Source organism: Lissotriton vulgaris, chromosome 1_1 (assembly GCF_964263255.1).
Source record: "Lissotriton vulgaris chromosome 1_1, aLisVul1.2, whole genome shotgun sequence".
Taxonomy (NCBI): domain Eukaryota; kingdom Metazoa; phylum Chordata; class Amphibia; order Caudata; family Salamandridae; genus Lissotriton; species Lissotriton vulgaris.
Window position 1 is genome coordinate 1,318,146,237 of NC_141685.1, and position 20,736 is coordinate 1,318,166,972.

The 20,736-nt window shown below is 45.1% G+C and overlaps 1 protein-coding gene across 2 annotated transcripts in view; it reads right to left on the reverse strand.

Annotated features, from left to right (window-relative positions):
• Nucleotides 1-3,034: 3,034 nt before the first annotated feature.
• The window catches only part of POU6F1 (POU class 6 homeobox 1), a 210,695-nt gene continuing 192,993 nt past the window's right edge, over nt 3,035-20,736 (reverse strand). Inside the window, exon 12 of one of the 2 annotated variants that reach the window (XM_086965833.1) lies at nt 3,035-4,629. In XM_086965833.1, the coding sequence (XP_086821959.1) occupies nt 4,284-4,629 (346 nt within the window). In that variant the 3' untranslated portion in view covers nt 3,035-4,283. The remainder of the gene's footprint in view (nt 4,630-20,736) is intronic. The other variant, XM_086965842.1, reaches the window with a different exon arrangement.

A 20,736-nucleotide genomic window follows, 5' to 3' on the forward strand; every position in this document is an offset into this window, starting at 1 on the left:
GTACTGTATCCTCGGTCACCAAATCTTTTGAAACTTGCAGGGACAACCACGGGCCCGGGAGGTTTTGCGCTCTGCTAGCTCACACCAATCTAAATCTTCTTCCCAGTCTCTCACAGTGGGAGGCCTGAACGCACCCCAGAGTCTTGCCATGTTGTGCTTTACCACCCCCACTGCTGTGTTCAGCCAGGTATGCATACTTTTGGGCCATTTCTCCTCCCCAGCTATGCCCAACAACAGCCACTTGGCCTCTAGTGGGATTGTCAGTCCTGTGTCTTTCTTCATCACCTCTATCACTCCGTTCCAGAAGCCCTGAATTACTGGACAGACCCAGAGTGTGGGGTAAAAGGTGCCCACACTGCCTCAGCCCCATGCCTCAGCTGATTCGCTGCGTCCATTTTATGTAGCCTGGACCTGGATAGGTACGACCTGTGCAACACACAGAGTTGTATCAGGCAAAATCACGCACGTATAGCGATCTCTCTAGGGCATTGCAGAGCTTCGGTCCATTCGTCATCTTCCAGGGGGCCCAGGTCTACTGTCCAGGTCTCTCTCGACTGGGTAAGGACATCTCGGAAATTGTTCATAATCTTTCTATAAATTAACGAAACCGCCTTGGTGGGCATAGGATCTAAAAGTAGTCGGTCCTCCATAGGGGAGTAGTCCGGAAGCTGTTCCCCCTCAGGCATGTGGCATTTTAGCGTGTGCTGCAATTTCATGTAGCGAAAGACCTCCCCCTGGCCCAGGTTGCCTTCAGCCTGCAACTCTTTGAACAACAGCAATGCACCCCCTCTCCCTAGCTTGTTTAATTCTATTGTGTGCTATCTTGTGTGGTTACGCAATTTCTTCACTTCCCCCAGACTGTCACTGTCCCACAATGAGGTTTCCGCCACTAGTTTGTCTTTCCACCCCAAGTGTCGGTCAGTCGCCTCCCAGGCTTGTACTACTGTCTGGGTATGGACAGGGAGCGATCCTTTCTTTACCCTCCCGTAGAGATGTGCCGGGTAGCCCCCTCCACCTATAGCCAGATGATCGATACGCTGGGTTTTCTCTCCCCAAAAAACCCAGTCGTTCACCACAACCAACTGAAAAGCCCAAAAGTAAGTTTGAGGGTCGGTAGCAAATATTCTTAACACAATTTTATGGCAGAACAATATTTTCATACTCAAGATTGTGACATAATCCCCCTACACACTACCAAACTGCTGGGAACGCACCTTTTCAGTTAGAAAATAAAGCTGTCAAGACTAAGCAGTTGAAGTCATTGTGCAGTAATTAATCTTTTTTACACTGTGGCAACTTTCAGGGTCGGATTCACAAAGGTAAACTTAGACTTTTGTGTATGTTCATGATTGTTTGCTATACACAAAGTGATTTATGTGTAGTATCAATATGATTGTGGAGTCTCCGCACATAAAAACAGAGGCCTTTAGATGTGCGCAGACTCCGCACTCGTAAAGATACTCCTCATAAATCCCGTAGTAAATAGAGAACAATCGTAAACGAACACTAAAGTGTACATTTACCTTTGTGAATCAGGCCCTTTGTAAATATTCCCTTTGTAGTGATATGGTTTAGTATTACCCAATCCAATCATACATATTTTTTAAATGTAGGAAGTATGAAAGACAGAGGGCCAAGGTAAAGTTGGAGCCGAAGTCCAAGTTTAGACCTAAAGTCTTACTTTAGACCTGAAGTCTAAGTTTAGACTTAAGGTCTATACTATGTGCCTGATTCACAAAGGTAAACATACACTTTTGTATAAGTTTACGATCGTTTGCTATTTAACCCCTTGCATGCTTGTGACGGAACCGTTCCGTCACAAGCCTCGGGTGAGCTGTGCTTGTGACGGAACGGTTCTGTCACGGCCCGCTTGGCACGCCTGCGCGGCGCTGATTTCGCGCCTGCACGGCGCGTTCCATTGAGCGGGCGCGTTCGTGATGGAACCGTTCCGTCACAAGCACAGCTCACCCGCGAGCCGTGACGGAGCGGTTCCGTCACAAGCACGTGACCGCCGCGCGGCCGCCCTACCCCCTTAGCGCTTCGGCAGAATAGCCACCGCAGCGAAGGGGTTAAAAAGGGATTTACGAGTAGTACCTTTATGAGTGCAGAGTCTGCGCACATTAAAAGATCTATCAGGCCCCTAGGCTTCAAGTCTAAGTTTACCTTTGTGAATCGGGCCCTCTGTCTCTTTTTCATGGATTCCAACCAGTGACGAGCATATTACACCTACAGCATCAAGCCTGTGCATGGTCTAATTAGTTTTCATGCCAGCGCAGTGTTTGAAAGTACTTCAATTCCATATGTAGAAAGTTGTGGTTCCTTTAAATGTAAACTCATTATTTACCTGCCAGCTATGGAAATGTAACAACTTCAGACATATTATAAGCTAAGACTAATAATTTATGAATATCCTATGTGCCCATAGTTTTTGAAAAAGTACTATTCACATGGTATCTGCCCTACAGGTAAAAGTGACAAACTGGGACTTGCCAATAATACTGATTGTCTAAGCTGGGTACCTGTTAAAGGTTTTGCATGAGATGAATATCTCCCAGATATTGTGAAACTTTTCAAATAAATGATTTAGTCAACTGATTTCAAAGGCTCATTTCATTATTCGTTTAAAACTTCTCCTCTGAGACTGGAAGGCTCCATCCACCCCATCTTCACTGTTTTTATTTGTTATATTTTGACACTCTGCTACTAAGATGCTTCAAATACATCACTGTTGGAATGTGTCTCAACCATAAGAGTATCAAAGTTAATCCTTGGGGGAGGGGCCAGGGGTAGAGGTCTATATGCTAATCGTTACTGAAATGATTTTCATGGAGAAGTCTTGGTCAAAGAAAACCCAGAATGTTCAGAATTATTCCCAAGAGCTGAGGCTACCGAGACCAAATTGTTGGAAAAGGGAAGGCTGGATGCAGTGAGGAGACATATTCAACTGAAAACTTCCAAGCAAAAACCACCTCCAAGAATTACAGTGTGCCAAGATCTTCCGTGATGACAGAAAAAGGAGAACATGATCACAAAAGATATGTGAACAGGTTGGATTTTTTACAGATTCTTTCTTGTTGTAAACCTCAGCTTAAACAATGGGCCTGTAAAATTAGGAGATGGCAAAGAAGATGTTTTTTTAAAGTGCTCTCAAATCTGCAGTTGACAAAATGGGATGATTCGAGTAGGTGAATCTTTCGATGGTTCTCCTTTGAAAATGTACATCTTCTGTTATAAAAAAAGGAAACATTTCATTATTTACTTCATTTTTTTAGCTTTCTTCTTCAGGCTTGACAAAAGGGAAGCCAAGCAGAGCCTGTATACAAGTGTAGGTAAAACTGATTTCTATATGTCTCTGCTGTCCCTTCTGTCCAAAGTGGATTTGTGTTTCAGTAATATAAAGTTTCTTTTACCATTCCCGTTGTTCTGTTCATACATGCCACTTTGATAATAACTAAGAATAAAACATGGAAACTGTGTTATTACATTAAAAGGAGTTTCAAAAGCTGTAAGAATATACCATTCTTCAAACTCTTCCTGTAATTTCTATTTTACCTCTCTTATTCTGGCCTTGGCTCCGATTTTTGTTTAAAACACGTTTTAAAATAAAAACGTACAAGTGACCTTTTACAGGCTTTTTGGTTCTTCACAAAACAGTCTCCTTACTTCAGTGCCTTTCACAATGGCTGGAGATTGATGTCACCAAGAGCATGATGTGATTGAAATACACAGTGCAAGGGGTGCTCAAATGTGGCACTCCCAATAAAGACTGTCAACGCGAAGCCCTGGTTGCTCATCTACTGTAAACTTGACATGTGTGCCATCAAAGTTCCATCATAGAGCTTCTGGACCAGAATAGCAACTATGCTACACATAAAACAGCAACTGTAAGAGTGAATGGGGACGGCAGGTCCATCATTACAAGTCCTTCCTCCATCATGGTCTATTGCAGTGCTCAGCTTGAGGCAGCAAAAGGATAGCTATCTGGCAGTTCATCATGTTCTGCCTAGAGAGCGACACTGACATGATGAACCACACCAATAAAGTCTGTGAATTCATTGCAGTGGAACTGGCCTATCCATAAGACCAAGTTGTGGGCATTCCTACAGTTGTTCTCTGCTGCGTTTCAGGACTCCCGGTTGCCAGCTGATGTGTAATCGGGCACTTGGACATAGCAAGGACCTATTGCAAGTTATAGAGGCTGGGTGCTCCATCAGATTGTTGCAAAGTGCTCAGCGCAAAGAATGTGATCAACTATCAACATTGTGATAGAACTGTCTTCAACTTTAAGGGATCTGAAAGATGTTAAGCTTGCTGGTATTTTTGAGCGTCTGCCGCCTATTACAGAACCAGACCCTCACAACTTCCCGGTCATAGTTCAGCTCCTTAGCAATCTCCGTGATTTCCTGGCCAGTAGGGAGGGCATTCTTCTCAAAGTAGGCATTCAGGATCTCAATGGCCTGTGGGGTGAAGGAGGTGCGACGCTTGCGTTTCTTTGAGGGTTCACCTCCCACAAACTCCATGAGGTTCTGCTGCCCTTCCTGGTTCCGCAACTCTGCCTCGTTGAGCCACTTTTCAAGGACTGGCTTCAGCTTCTGCGCACTTTTAGGAGTGATGTCCAGTTTCTCAAACCTAGAGGAAAATCAAACATTAGAAAATTATTGAGTTTTGTCATGATGGAAATCTTACTAGAATGGCATATTCTTAGGCCAGTCCTACTAATTTTTCTATTCACTCCCAGTCTTCCCTTCACTAGATCTGCATGGTCTCACATCAACACACACACTGCAAACACAGATTGTGAAAAAGTAGTCTCATAACTATAGTTTTTCAAGGTCAAAAACAGCTTTATTCGGTGCAAGATAGTCAACCGTTAACGCATGCTAATCAACCAATAAAATGAACAATTATCTCTTTCAACTTAAAATATTACATTTTTGCGTTATTCCAATAAAACAATTTGAAAGATAAAAACAAAAACAACGGTGTTTCATGGTCAGTCAACACGTCATGATAATGTGCAAACGGTGGCATGATTTAAGATTAAATAATAAGCATCTCTGGAAGTGCAAAGTAGCTTTCATCGTAAGGTACAAACATAGCCTATGTCGTAAAACAAAATACATAGTGTACACAATCTTAATGGGGAACTTCGTATTTCACTCAGTCAACTTTTTATATGTTAGAGCATCCAGGTGTGAGAGATCTCTTCTCCTAATAGCCCTTAGTATAAAAATGATGACTGAGTTTATAATTTTTATGTTATCCAAACTACATATAAAGTTAAATGCATGTTTGTTCAAATTATCGACCATACATACATCCCTACAAAAAGGTTGACCTGTCATAAGTTCCTAAATCCACCAGAACTTTCTTCTCAAGTCTTGAAAGAGTAGGTTAATTTACTACTCTAACTTGTGCACTAGCACATTTATAGGCAAGGCTAGTCATTGGGTTAGGTGCCAGTAGGTATTTTTGTAGGCATATACATATCGTTATCTTGGCAATCTTCATTTCTGCGTCTTTGTTTTTGCATGCTACATTTTCTTAGTCGCGTTTTCACGTGGATGGAGTATCTACTACTAGAATAAATCAAGGAACCTATAAGAAGTTTATTAACTAATTGCATGTTTATTTCTAAAATGTCCTCCCTGCGTTACTGGAGACACAATTGGCTAATCAGTTTAAGGATCTCAGTACTCTTCTTAATTCTCAACAAATTAACTCTTGCAAATATACAGCAAAGCAACATCCACATTTGTTGGTAGAAAACTTAGCACTTGTCCAAAAAACAGATGTGGTTAGTTATTGTGACTTTTGTTCTTTTTGTCCTTTTTTGCTACAATATAAGTGACCAAACCATTTACTAAGAAAGTGGTATGAGAACCATGACTCAAGTCAACACTGTGTCGAGAGGACGCAGAAGTGCGTGTGCAGTGTGGGAACACAACCGCGTGCTCTGTACAAGTCTATGTGTAAGTCGCGGTTGGATTTTTAAAGATTAAGGACCCTTCCCAGTGGACCCTGAAGAAACCTTGTGGAAAGCAGAAGGTTGGAGAGTCACCCCACCAGTGTATACCCTAGTACCCACGTTACCTACACCAAGGAAGCCGGGTGTATATGTGTGAAGTGGTGTCAGAAACCATCGTCAAACCCATTGGGGGACTTTAGGAAAATGCCGCTGTGGAGAAAGGAAGAAGTGTCCAGTGGAATCTGAGGATGAATTCTCGATGAGAGGTACCTGCAAGCAGAGGGGACAGAGTCTATGTTACTCAGGGGTGACCAGGAGACTTGGAAGATGAATGCCCTCCGATGTCAGGTGTTGCAGGGTGGATAACAAGGGCCTTGACTCTGCAGCTGTGAGGACCAGGCGATGCTGAGGAGGACCAGGAGCCGTGCACAAGGTGTCCCACAAAGAATGTCGAGTGCTGAGAAGTTGGTGACTGGTGGGGGCACCAACAAGCATTGGAAAAGGCAAGCCACATAGGAATCAAAGAATGAGCAACGTGGGGACCAGCAAGGTCTAGGGAACTCACTAAAGGCAGGGAAATCAGGGCAGGCCCGAGCAATCAGGGAGGCCCAAAAGAAACAAGTGTGACCCTCAAGTGGACCCATTGGCCGGTGGCACTGGAGCCGCAAGAAGACCTCAAGCAGCTCACCAAAAGATGCAGACCACGATTCACATGATGCGGTGTGGCTGAAGATTCTGGTCACTGAAGATGCTCGAGGTTGGGGCTACTTGGAGCCCAAAGATCTTCTGGCTGCAAGTTGGACACGGTGCACAGGGGTTCGGTTATTGTAACCCCCACGAGGGATACTGGCCTCAAACTTGGTGAGACGGCAGGACAGGCCTTGGGAGCTGTTGAAAACCAGAGCCCACGGATTCTGGAGGAGCTCAGGATCTGCAGACCGGTCGACTTATTTGTGGTGCCTGCGAATGCAGGAGAGTGATTCCTTCACTCCAAGGGAGATTTCTTCAGGTGTCTTTGATGCTTCACAGACCTTTGAAGGTTCCTGTATGATGCATTAGGCACAGACGACGCAGTCGACTTATCTGTGGTGCCTGCGAATGCAGGAGAGTGATTCCTTCACTCCAAGGGAGATTTCTTCAGGTGTCTTTGATGCTTCACAGACCTTTGAAGGTTCCTGTATGATGCATCAGGCACAGACGACGCAGTCGACTGGAAAGGAGATAAAGTCAGGCCCAAACGAAGCCCAGTGAAGTCCAGAATGCCCTCAAGGAACAAGTGCAGTGGTGTCTGATCTGAATCTTAACCCAAAACAAATCTAGGGACCTACACACCTACATAGAAATAAAGGAGGGAGAAAACGATGAATGTAAAGGAAAGTTGATAACTGTCTTCTAGAGAGACTGTGTGAAGCGAAATAAACACTATTGCATCTTCTATACAGAAATCATCCAGGGCTTTAGTTTGAAACACTACTGCCACCACTATGATAACATTATGTAATGAATTATCCTTTCCCCATGTCTATATAAACAAAACCACTTTGACTTGTAGCGGTGTAGGTGGTGAGTTGGTGAGTTAGAAGATTGACGATATCTTTAGCTATTTTCAGACTGGTGCGTGGGAAGATGACCTATTGTATAAACCGTAGGTAGGTGAAATCAATGGCCACAAATTGGAAGGAACAAGACCCTCATGCCAACCATGGTCACAGGAATCTGGCTCCATCTTTAGGTACCAGAAGCTGATTCCGGACAATGCCAACCTAAAAGCTATCGCCTCTGGTCTAATTTTCAGAAGTCTGCGGGATGTCTGTGACCTCAGCAGAGCCACTGCCAGGGTGACTCTTCTGAAGGACCTTAAGTTTTGCCACATGGTGGTCATATTAAATGTTTAGTGGTTTTTGGGTTTTGTATAACAAAAACCCAAAGCAAAGTGTGTTATTGAAAACAACAAATAATGACAGTTTAGTGACTTTTCTCCCAGTACTTTGGTGGTCATTTCTTTTGTTTCTTGTTCAGGATTACCTTATTGTGCCAGTCCAAAAACAGAAAAATATCCCTGGGAATGGTCACCTTATGAGAGTGGATGTTCCAACACACAATGAAGGATGGTTATCCAGTCAAAGGTTTCCATCGGCGGAACCAACTTCGATTCCACCGTTGGACCCAATGCTTCTTCTGACTCTAAATGGAGCAGGGGGACTGAACAACTATTCCATCAGTGGTCCCCAAACGTTGCTTTAGGGACTTGTAATAAGAGACTGATCAACTGACTGTCAAAGGACGCTGTTTAAGTGACTAACATCAAGTTGGGGTAGTGGCTGGTTAGAAGAAGGTGCTTCAGAGATAGGTCACTAGGACTGGGGTCCACAAAGGGTCACAGAAAGCTGGTCACTGGTTTGACTGCTCACCACATGCTGGGCCTGTGCATGGACACATCAAGCTGGTTCTATTTTTAGGACAAGGAATGCAGTTTATGAACAGATCTTAGTAAGCTGCTTTTATATTTGGGCAAGTGAAGCCGCTTCTGCGATAGCTCAGAGGAAGCCAATTTCATAATTGATCTTAAAAGACAGTTCCTTAAATGCAAGCTCAATATAAGAATATGTCGGTCAATGGTGGATATAACGCAGTGAACTTAGATCATGTTATAGGAATAACCCCAGTCTTCCCCCAAAAGTTGTTGAATGGTCAGGAGGAATGCGAGGAAGGCCATTGCTTGTTGGCTGAGGGGCATCTTCCTTGTGCACCTGTGACCTTGGGTCAAAAATAGGAGGGGAAAACTATAGTATATAGCCACTATGAAATGCCCTGCAGCTACGGAAGGCTGTGTTAAAGTGGCCAGTACAACCACTCCCACTAGGAAGTGGGTGCTGGAATATGAGGGGTGTGTTCAGGAACTGAGCACAGGTTGTGGAAGGCAGAGAAGCAAAGGAATGAAGAGGTCCTTGGAAATACTACAGAAAGCAGAGGAGGAGACGGGAGACAAAACCACAGGAGCAGAGACATGGGCATTTTCAGCATTCGAGGGGAGAGGAGGATACGAGGACCGAATATCAAGAAAGATATCTGGAGACGAGTAGGAGGAACAGCGGGAGGAGGAGGAACAGTCGAGTGTGCCCAGCAACCGAAGGGAGGAAGGCACTGGGGTCCCGACTGCTGAACCTCCTTCCCAGAGTCTTTGCCCCAGGCATGTACCTTTTTTTTTTTTCTCAGTAACAGGTTCCCAGGGTGGAAACAGCTGCTTGCCTTTTGAGTATTGCTGCATGCAAATGTGGTGATGGCATAGGGGGTCTAAAACGATTTGCACCAGAAACACACCGATACTAGAATCTCAAACTTTTCTTTCATGGGTGACAGTGAAGGATGATGGAATTAGGAGAAAATAACCTGACACGACCTATATTCGTTTTCTCCTAAGGGTTATCGACATCCCATAGGACAAGAGCGCCTTGAAGGTAGCTGGTGAACAAGGAAAAGAGAATCACCGGTGATTGACCACACCAAGCAGACTATCCTATATTCTTTTACTGTTGATTTTATTTGTAGTTCTGCAAATAAAGACCTTACTCCTTTCTTCGGGTTGTGGTCCTATCTGACAGCCTATTACAGTGGTGTCAGAAGTGGGATATATTCCCAGAGGCCACAGATATGACTCCTTGCCCGACTACAGCTTCCTCCTTGGCTCCATGCCGACAGAAGACTCTTAATCAGCCCTCTAAGAGTCCCTTGTTCACTCGCTTCATACCTGCCAAAGCAGCCTCTCATATCCATGTGTGGCGTTCAACACGAACACAAGTGGGTCACACTGTGCATATGTTAAGCGTTCCCAAACTACCGGATGGTTCTATTGAAGGCAGAGACTCACTAAAACATAAGGTCTTGCGTTGGATTACAAATGTTCGACATTGCTACTTGATTGTCTACTCAGAAATGTTGTATGTTACTCGCCATGCTATGCATGGGGGTCACTGGGATTCACTTGAGTTCAAGATAATAGAGTCTGAGCTGGCAGAGGCTTTGATTTTACTAGATCAGCGCACCTCACCCTGAGGGGTCCAACATTTGTGGGCTCTCAGATGATAGTAAGGAGGGTTTTGGGCATATCACAGGCAGATGTAGTGAAGTTCCAAGGGCTAGGCTCATCCAATGTATAGTAGCGCAATTGTTGTACATAGACTGTTTTATACTCCCTTTTCCCCAACGGTTAAGAAAGCCCCAACAGACCTTGCTGTTGATTTATTTGAGCTCAAACAGGAAAGTAATGATTGATAACTCAGAGAAAGCTGATTTCGTAATTAATCTATGAAGGCTGTTCCATAAAGGCAGGCTCAATACAAAAACATATTAGGCAATGGTGGATATAACACACTGAACTTAGATCATGTTTTCCCAGCGAAGAAGGAATACACCCAGTCTTCCCCCAACAAATGATGGCCTCGATATGAAAGGGAACTTTTGTAACATAAATAACCTTGGGGGGGGGGGGGGGGGGGGGGGGAAATCTAGCCTCCAAAATTGCCCCAGGCGCATTTGCTGCTTGCACAATCACAACTTCAAAATCACACCATTTGATAAGCAACATAAGGCTAGTGAACTAGAACTTAGTTGGGATTAGTACCACATTAGCTGGCCATCTGGGGGGCTAACTATATGGATTAAAACAGCACTTGACTGTATAGTCAAGGAAATTGATACTCCCTCAGCCATACAGCTTGTACCTCACAGTTAAAACTGTGCATTTGTTGGACAACATAAACGTCAGGGTTGTGCCAGACTGATTTGGTGCACACCCTCAAGCTATGTTGACCTATAGTCCTGCTAGCTCACAGCACTCCATGTGTTTCCCAACCCTACAGGGTTACAAATGTGTGTGCAGCTTAAGAACATGACAACCCTGAGACGCTCCCTCCTCCGTAGCCCACATTTGGGGGAGAAAGCATGCCTCTATCTGGAGAAGTATCCAGTCCACTGGACTCACCCAATTCCTCATACCAGTCCATTTCCTCTTCAGGCTGGTCTTCTAAAGTGTCCAACGACCCCTCCTAATCTTCACCCACTCCTAGGTCTTCGGAATAAGGCTCAGGAAATGACCTAGGACCTGTAGGTCCCGTTGGCACCTAAATCGACGTTGAAGGTCACCATACCGGCTCTGGATCTGAAGGGATTAGGATAGTGCTAATGTCACCGGTGAGTTCTGGCGGCGGAGAGAGCAGAGTCGGGGAAAGTCACAGTGGTATGACCGACGCCGGCCAGGATCCAAGTTTGGATTCAAGGGGGAGCATCGGCATCGGGCCAGAGTCGCCGGTGCAGAACCTGATGGAGCCCCATCTGACCCAGCAGGCCGAAGGCGCGCCAGATGTGTCAGTCCGCCAAAAATGAGGTTTATGGCCTCATAAAATTCTCTGTGTTGGGTTGGCGTTGCTCCAGCTCCCACAAAATCGGGGCAGCAGGGAGCCAACCCAGGCGCAGGTTCCGAAGAAGGTGGCCTTGGACGCTGATGCTCACTGTCACATCAGACGACGAATGAGAAGTCAAAGCGTTCCTCTTACCTTAATGTCCTGATGATTTTGAATGGGATGAAGAGGACTTGGGCCTCCTGGAGCGGCGCCCAGATCTTCCTCTCGATTGGGACAGTGACTATGTAGGAGTCTAGTGATGAGGTGTTGTATGCCAGTCTGCAAGCAGCTTTAGGGACTACTCCCTCAAAGCCTTCGGAGCCATGGCCTGGCAGTCAGAGCACAGCTTTAAGTCGTAGTCGTGCTCCAGATGCCAGAGGAAAACCAAATGCAGGTCTGTCACTGACATGGCGCGGTGATAGGCGGCGCTCAGTTTAATTCTCGAAGTCTTCCACAACATGGTAACCTTCACACCCAAAAGGGGTTGATAACAATTCGAAAAATCCTCTTTAAAAAGTGACAGAGGGTAGCTCTCTTCAAGGATCAGTGCTTGACTGGTGCGGAAAGAAAAGAACTGATGTCAGCTTGCAGAGGTAGTGCCTATATAGGTAACACGAACGTCACTTCAGATGCGGACGATGCCATGCGGAGCCGACCAATGCTTCCTTCCAACGTGCAGCGTTACTGCTCAAACAAAAATCTTCTGGATCCAGTCTGACGCCTGGTAAGTTCAAAGGTAAGGATTGTGTGGATAGATGTCTCTATCAGATTGATTTAACGCACACCCTCAGGATATGTTGGCCTTTAGTCCTGCTAGCTCACAGCGCACCATCTGCACCCCTAACCCTACAGGGTAACAAATGTGCATGCAGCCTTAGAACATGACAACCCTGATCCCCCAAGGAAATGGACATAACAGATCTAGAACCCTTTTGCTCGGAGTCTCATGAATACTCAAAGAAAAACACATGAAATACTCAAAGCAATTCAATATTTTTTGAAGCACTGTGATTCTTGTATAAAATAAGTTTGCTGCGATAATCAGTAGAATGAAAGAGAGTAGCAAAATTAGCATTATGAAAATAGTAAAAAATAGATGAACAAATCCACCATTGTGCTAAAGCAGTGAATATATGCTGGCACAAAAATACTGTGTATAGTGTACTCCTACCTAGCGTTCCCTAACCTAGTCTTGCCTAGGGTGGGTGATCTGCCAAATCCCTGCCGGGTGTTCTAATATCCCTTTACCTGCAGGTAAGGGTCATCAGGCTGTCCGTCTTGGTGTAGAGCTGGACATCCCTTAAGTTGGTAAACAGGAATCAGTTGATCTGGAATTCCACATGCAGTGACCTTGAAGTGTCAGCTGTGTGCTCCTCTGCCTTAAACAAGGAAGTTGTTCAGTATATATAATAAACAGCACCCATGTGGCCATGTTGTTTCCCTAGTTAGGCCGCATTTGTTTATTCTAGGCTGATAGCTTTGTCGCCTCCCGGACAATAACAACAATGACAGTGAACTTTATCCGTTGTACTGAATGTTCAAAGTGTTGTGATAGTGGGCCTACTAACTGGAAATGTAAGCGATGCAGATTCAGAGAATGTTATCCTGCATAGTCATGCACACAAATGGATGTCAAAGGTCATTGTGAGTAAAAGACAAGGGAATTTCAGAAACATGAGCATGTAAATGTTGGTGTTCCTTACCAGGCCTATTCTGACCATGTGATACCTCACCAGATCTATGTTATGTTATGTTAAGTTACGGTGCATTTTTATAGCGCACGGCTACTCTAAAAGAGTGTCCCAGCGCTTTCCACAGGCAACTTACAGTGTCAAATCAACATAACAAGTAAGACAGAACCCCAAAAAAAAAGAAAGAAAGAAAACCCACCTAAACAGAATGATTAAAAAGCCAAGTCTTCAAATTCTTCCTGAATTGAAGCAAGTTGGGAGTGCTGCGGAGTGCCAATGGAAGCGCATTCCACAGCTGGGAAGCCTTGAGGCTAAAAGAACGCCCCCCAATACGGGCCTTCCTCACGCGTGGGACCACCGCAGTGAACAGGGATTCTGAACGCAATGAGCGAGCTGGGCGATAAAAAGCTAGTCTTTTCTTCAGGTATCCTGCGCCTGAGCCAAACAGAGCCTTGTGCACCAGCGTCAAGGATTTAAAGACAATCCGCTTCCGGATAGGAAGCCAATGGAGCGTCTGCAGCAACACCGAAGCCCGTGCTCGTCTATGCAGACCAAAGATTGCCCGGGCTGCCGAGTTCTGTGCCACCTGCAGACACCTGTTACAACGCAACTTTTACAACTACCTACTATTACAACGCAACTTTTACAACGTATACCATTACAACGCATTGCGCTGGGGGGCGCTCTAGGATAGGGAATAAGTATAATTTACTATCCAACACCTTCACTAGTGTCCACGGGGACTGGAGTTAGAATAGTAAATTATACTTACCACTATCCAGCACCTCAAAGCGCTATGCGTTGTAATGGTATGCGTTGTAATGGTCGCGTTGTAATAGTAGGTAGTTGTAATGGTATGCGTTGTAACATGGTACATCCGTTCTTAGGTTGACCCTAAAGCAAGGACTCCTATCTTTTGGTAAATATCTATAATAGGTCTACCCCTCACAATCAGGAAATCCTAAAATCACAAAACGCTGAACACATTTCTTAAAGCCCATCGGGATAGGCACCATGTGGTTGTCGCAGGAGACTTTAACACCAGCCTTGAGCCCTGTGTTAGAACTGACGAGACCCGAGGATGAGTGCTGGAGAATTCCATCTTTATCCCAACTGAGGCGAAATATGAAGATGAGTTTGGCCGCTCTACAAATAGTAAACATGTGTCCTTGTGCTTAAGAGCATGCACTAGCTGTCCCTTTTGGGACATTAGCCCCAAACTGACTTTTGAGAGGGGTGATTATAAAAGCAACATTGACTATATATTGAGTGATGCCAGAATCTGGCATGAAACGGTTGACATGGAGGTCATTGAGCATCTGGGAAGTGACTATCATCCATTCACACTTGTACTAAAGGGGTCTAAAATTAGTCATAGACATACCCAGAGATATTTTCTCCCAGATTCGATAGTTTTGATTAATAATAGGCGTACTGGGAGATGGGTGAAGATATCCAATACCTCAAATACTTTAAAGAGATCTATAGAACTCTAAGTGAAGTCCTAATTGAACTGGAGGGCCAGGACTGGACTCCTTCCCAGACCATGGATGTCCACAAAGAGCTGTTTTGAAGATTGAATGATCTTTTGCTGAAAGGCACTAAAGACCGTAATACTCTGTCTAAGCCCACAAATTGTTCAATCACAACTGCAGAGAGGCCAAAACCAAACTTGTCAAAACTACAATAAGTAAGGTGAAGTCTGACATCAATACTTGTAGAAATAGATACATTAAGGCTATCAAATCCAGCAAGCCCCAGTGGGACGTCAAGATTAGGGAGGACCTGCTGGAAGCAGTAAAGTGAAAAGATAGTAGAGGGTTCTGGCACTTGATCACGCACGGTGGGTAGTAAGGATTTTACTCGACCATAAAGCCATATATGCGCTGTGGAGTGGAATGAGCACTTCACAATCTTCATGCAGACATAGCACATGGGGATGTTAAGGAAGTTTCTATGTCACCAGACGACTCCAAGGGTGACAAAGGAGAATCAGTGACATTTACATTGTAAGAAACCCTGGAAGCGATCCAGGCTAAAAAATCTGGGAAAGCGCCTGACCTCGATAAGATCATCTATATTATTTTGAACCTTTAATATGGGGATCATATAAAAATAACTTGTCCAATGCCATAGCTGCAGGAGCTATGATCTCCAACTCATGGAAAGGAGCTAAAATCATACAGAAGAAAGGAGCCAGGAATGTTCTGGCTATCTGCTCATAAGTAAGCTTCACTTCTTACCAGTGCTCTATTACTCCCTTTAAGACTTGACCTAAATCTAAAATCAATCTCGGACGTAGCCAATTTAAAACCAATTTTATATTGAATTAGATTCTGGATAACAGGGGAATAGGCACCTTATAGAGATTGCCTTAGGGGCATATTGGGTAACCATCTGCTGCATTGAATTCCCCGGCTATGCCATATAAAAACTTGGTTGTTTAGGTTAGGCCTGAGCGAGTATTGGCTGTATACTACCTCAATACGAACAAGTGCTTGAGAAACTATGAAATCAATCTATTGGAACAGTGTTTTAAGTGTAACATTAGCCGTTGTTCCTTCAGATAGCCCTTCCATTTGCTACTTGTCATTTAAGTGTGTTCCACACTTTGAGGATTTTCTGAATTATGTTAATCCCCATCTACCAGAGCCCTGTTTGTTATTTTTTTTTTTTTATAATCAATTTAATTGAATTTTCCAGAACTCAAGAAATTCATTGGCAGCAAGTCAAACACAGTTGGAGTGTACATATAGTTAATCACAGTCAATAACACATGGGTTACCTGGTCAAATCGGGCACTGCAGGCTGAGAGACAAAAATACACAGGTCATCACGGTGGCAACAAGTTGAACCATTTACCCCATATTTTCCCGAATAACTCTGGGCAGCCCCTGGCCTCAAAGAGAGATTCTTCCTGCAGCCCACACCAGTCCACTCCCTTCTGTCACTTTTGCACCGTCGGTGCCCTAGCCTGAGACCAGAGCGCTGCAATGTCTCTTTTCCCCACTGCCACAGCCGTCCCCAGAAAGCGCTTATCTGCCCTGGAACCGTCTAGGCCGTCGAACACCCCCAGGAGCCTATATCTTGGGTCGTGGGGAACCTCCCATCCCAGGGCCTGCGTACGTTCGCATTCAATCCCCTTCCAGAATGGCTCCAAAGCTGGACAACGCCATACCATGTGGTAGAAGTCCGCTGGCGCGGTGTCGCAGCGCGTGCAGGCTGTGGATGGCCTCAAGCGGGCCTGAAAAAGGCGCAGTGGAGTGAGATAGGCTGCATGCAAATAATATAGTTGTACCAAGCGCAGCTTGGAGGACGTGGTCAGGGTTTTGAGCGCCATAAGGACGTCGCGCCAATCCGTGTCTTCTAGGGGGCCCATCCATCCATCCCATTGTGCTCTGAGCCGGTCCAGAGATGCGGGCCATTATTAAATAATGACGGGTATATGCGGGGCCCCCCCCAGATTCCCCATCATCACCTGGGCCTCAAGCGGGTTGAACTCTGGAACAGTGGCAGGGGGAGGGATGTGTGCGTGAAGGGCGTGTCTGAGTTGCAAATATTTATAGAATAGGGAGTGGTGGAGTGCATGTCGTTGCTGCAGTTCGGCGAAGGAACAAATGTGATCCCCCACCCATATGTCTCCAAGCAACGAGATTCCTACGAGATCCCAACGGCGGAACCCCTGCAGGGACGAGACCTCGCCCAGCCAGGTTCCGCACCAGAGCGGTGTCTGTCGAGTGTACATGCGGTTCCAATGCACATGGCGCAAAGCTGTGCGCCAGGCCAGGAGTACCGCTCTCGTGACCGGTAGTAGGGCCTGCGGCACTGGGCTGCTGTATAAGAAGGACTGAATCTGTGCGAAATCTACCATGGCAAGTTCAACGCGGTATGCCGGGTCGGACCTGCCACACGCAAACCAATTGTGGATCACGATAAGTCTTGTGGCGAGGTAGTAGAGGTGAAGAGTAGTCACTCCCATACCTCCATCGAAGGGGGGGATACGACAGTGCGCCAGGGGTAGGCGCGGCCTCCCTCCTCCCCGGAGAAAGCGGGTGAGGACGCCGTCTAGTTCCCGGAACCAACTCCCCGGGAGGTGGGCGATGATATTCTGCAAGATATAGAGGAAGCGGGGGAGAATCATCATTTTGAAGTGCGCGCTTCTGCCCAAGGGGGAGGACCTGCCACTTCTTGAGGTCGTACTTCCTCCGGGTGACTAAAGGCCCACTCAAGCTCGGGCAGAAGGGTGATCCAGACGCCCAAATATTTGAACGATTGCCTCCGTAAGGGAATATTTGCCTGCCAGTCAAAGCAGGCCCAGGAGGGATGTAGAGGAACCAGAGTTGATTTCGCCGGGTTTAACCGGAGCCCAGAGACCTGCTCGAAAGCGGAGAGGACCTCCAGACATCGGGCCCGGAAATGTCTGAATCTGCCAAGTAAAGCAGGAAATCGTCCGCATAAAGGGCTATCTTGTCAACCTGACTCGAGTCCCAGGCCCAGCCTCTGATGAGTGGGTCGTGCCGGATGTGCGCCGCCAGGGGTTACATTACCAGCGCGAACAGCAAGGGTGAAAGCGGGCACCCTTGTTGCGTGCCCCTCCGAATTGGGAAGGTCTCGGAAAGCTCACCGTTGTGAGAACACGGGCCCTGGGGTTGGTGTAGAGGACCCTGACCAGGTGGCGGAAGGGAAGGTTGAAGCCCATCCTCTCCAGCACATCCTCAAGATACGTCCAGTCCACCGTATCGAAGGCCTTTCAAAGTCGATGAAAAGCAATGTCAGATACAGGGTTAGACGATCGCAGTGGGCCATAACCAAGTGGAGGCGGCGGATGCAGTGACGAGTGCCTCAGGCAGGCATGAATCCGCACTGGTCGGGATGGACCAACTCCTCTAGGAGGGGTCTGAGTCTCTGGGTTATCACGGTAGCGAAGATCTTGAGCTCCGTTTTAAGCAGCAAGATCGGACGATAGGGAGGGTGGCTGCGTTTTCGGAATGACCACTATGGTGGATATATCAGATTCGGTGGAAAGGAACCCGTCTCAGTCACGTGGTTGAATAAAGCCACTAAATGGGGGACAAGTATCTCGCGAGAGGTCGCGTAGTACTCCTGGGGATAACCGTCCGGACCGGGTGTCCTGCCGGGGTGCCGAAGTGATATCGCCTCGTGAATTTCCTCTGGGGTGAAGGGGTGGTCCAACGCTCCTGTTTATTAAATTTATACCGGGGATCCTGCACCTAGCTTCGTTTATATGTTCATGGAACAAAATAAATAATTTTACAAATTTATGCCCCTTGGGCTGTCACGCTGTAGAGAAAGAAGAACACTTACTATTTTTCTGCAGCACTTAGGCGAAGCAGCATGCCCTGTGGTTTGTCCCTCTCTGCTGTCTTTTTGGGATCAAAGATCAGCATAATGCTTGGGGAATATGTTAGACAGATAATAGCAGCAGCATTATTTATTCGATTTCTAATTATCTGCAGTCAATTTGGTATATTAGATCCAGGAAGGCTGCTAGATGGAGCCCTTAGGGTGTGTTTTAATGTGATTTAATCCACTGTGCACTTTAGTAATTATAGATAAAGAACAGTGTCATAGATGCTAGTTAAATCCTGTAAGCCTCAGTAGCATTTTTCAAGATAGCATTGCCTACCCGTTTAAGGTCCTTTTTTAGAACACTTCTTGAGATTTCTGCTTAGCACTGTTCAATATTTTGTATTTTTATTTTCTTTTTACTGAATTTGCAAGAGTTATATCCTCCACTATTTTAGTAATTTCAACACTGAATTTTGCATTTATTGAACTGCATACTGTATTTATATGTTTTAACATGTAATTCTATGGTTCTGTGAACAGAAATAAAGTTCTTGTTTGATTGATTGAGGGACTCAAACCATTACAATGGAAGATATGATCAAACAGTTGGCGGAGAGACACCTGCAGCTTGTAGGAGAGCCACAAACACAGACGGCCGAAAAGGACAGGGAGAATCTACAAGCTGCACTAAAAACGCAAACTATTATGGTTGCTAATACACAAACAAGCCCGAGACTGGGATATCCTTACACTTATCAAGGCAATAGCCAATGCATACGACAATGTTTCTGGATGAATTTCTTGTAAAGTTGCTGTAACTCTGGCAGAGACAGACCAGGGCTGTTGCTATACCCTTGAGGCAGTTGGCAAAATTGTTTTTGATTCCCTAATGCAGGGAATGCCCTGCTTTCAAACTGTATGTTTTGGCAGTAAACATCATCTGCAATATCCAAAGTGGTTTTGTATTTTTGCACACTATGTTGTTCATTAATGCTGCGCTGTGTGAATTTTGTATTGTAAAAGTGCATGTATGACTATTTAAATGTCTTTAGTCTAAGACTTAGTGGTCTGAATGATCTGGTATCGCTACTGGAAACAAAGGAATGTTCATTGGTGAGATACAAGGCTCTCTAGAATTTCTCTAACGGAATATTTAGATTAATGTTTTAATTGGATATTGTGGTTGAACTTGCGGGCTGGACCTTATTGATATAAGGTGATAAGAGGAATCTTTCTCCCAGCCTACATGATTGCAGCATAATGCGCAGAGATACTCCTGATGGAGTCGATTCCAGCGCTATATAAGCTTGTAAATAAATAAATAAATAAATGCTGGGGCTTGTGCAAGCGCCCACTCCGTCGCATACGCTTGTTTGACAGTTTCAGCAACAAAAACGGAGAAGGATGATATTATTAAATCTTCCCCATGTGGGACTTACCTAACACACTCAGGTGGCCAATCTCTTTAAGCCAAGAGAATGTCATAATTGTAGGTTAGATTTCCCCAGAAAATTACTTTAATAATACACGGTATATCACCCTCTATCTGTATTTCCAAATTGTACAGTCTATCAGGAAAGCTAAACCGCTGATTTGGTGTTTCAACTTGAATGTAATTAGTAGCTGCTTTTGAAGCCAGAAACTCTTGAAGATCTGTGACCTCTGCCATGCTGTCTAGCAGTGTGAATGTCCAACTCTTGTTCTGAAGAATGTTCCTCATTATATATGGCATATTTAACGGAAATACCAACCACTTTTTTCTTTTTGAATTGGGATTTTTGTTGTGGAAGTTTCCCTTCCTTTTTGATGATGATGTCAGACGAGCAGTGTGAGTCCATTTTTGGTTTCACATAATCTTCTTGTCTGAGCGCAGATCATCCTCCTCTCTCTGAGCATTTGTCTGATGATTCATCAAAGGAACGAGAAGAAAGTGTATTAGTATACTGATACCTATCAGGCTGTTTAATTGAATTGCGGTTACGCAAGTGTAGCGGTTTTCAGAGGACTCCAGTTGCGGAGATATACCCTGTGTTTTTGTTTTTTATTTATTTGTTTGCATATCCCAGCATTTTTAGAAGACTATGTTGCCTGTCTGGTATTATCCTTTTTGTAATTACCCTTAATCTGTAACCTATTTGGTCTAGCATCCAAATGATCTCAACCTATAGATGTATAGGTTTCAGCAATAATTTTCAGCAGCTTGAACTCCTGATTTGGTACTGGAACTTGCACAAGGTGTTGACATACTGCCAATGCTGCTGCTTCCTCTTTTATATTACTTAAAATAATTGAGACCACTGTGGCATGTTTGTTTCATCCCCAAATCTAGGGCGGCTGGGGCAGCCTTGTATTAATTTTGAATCTTTTT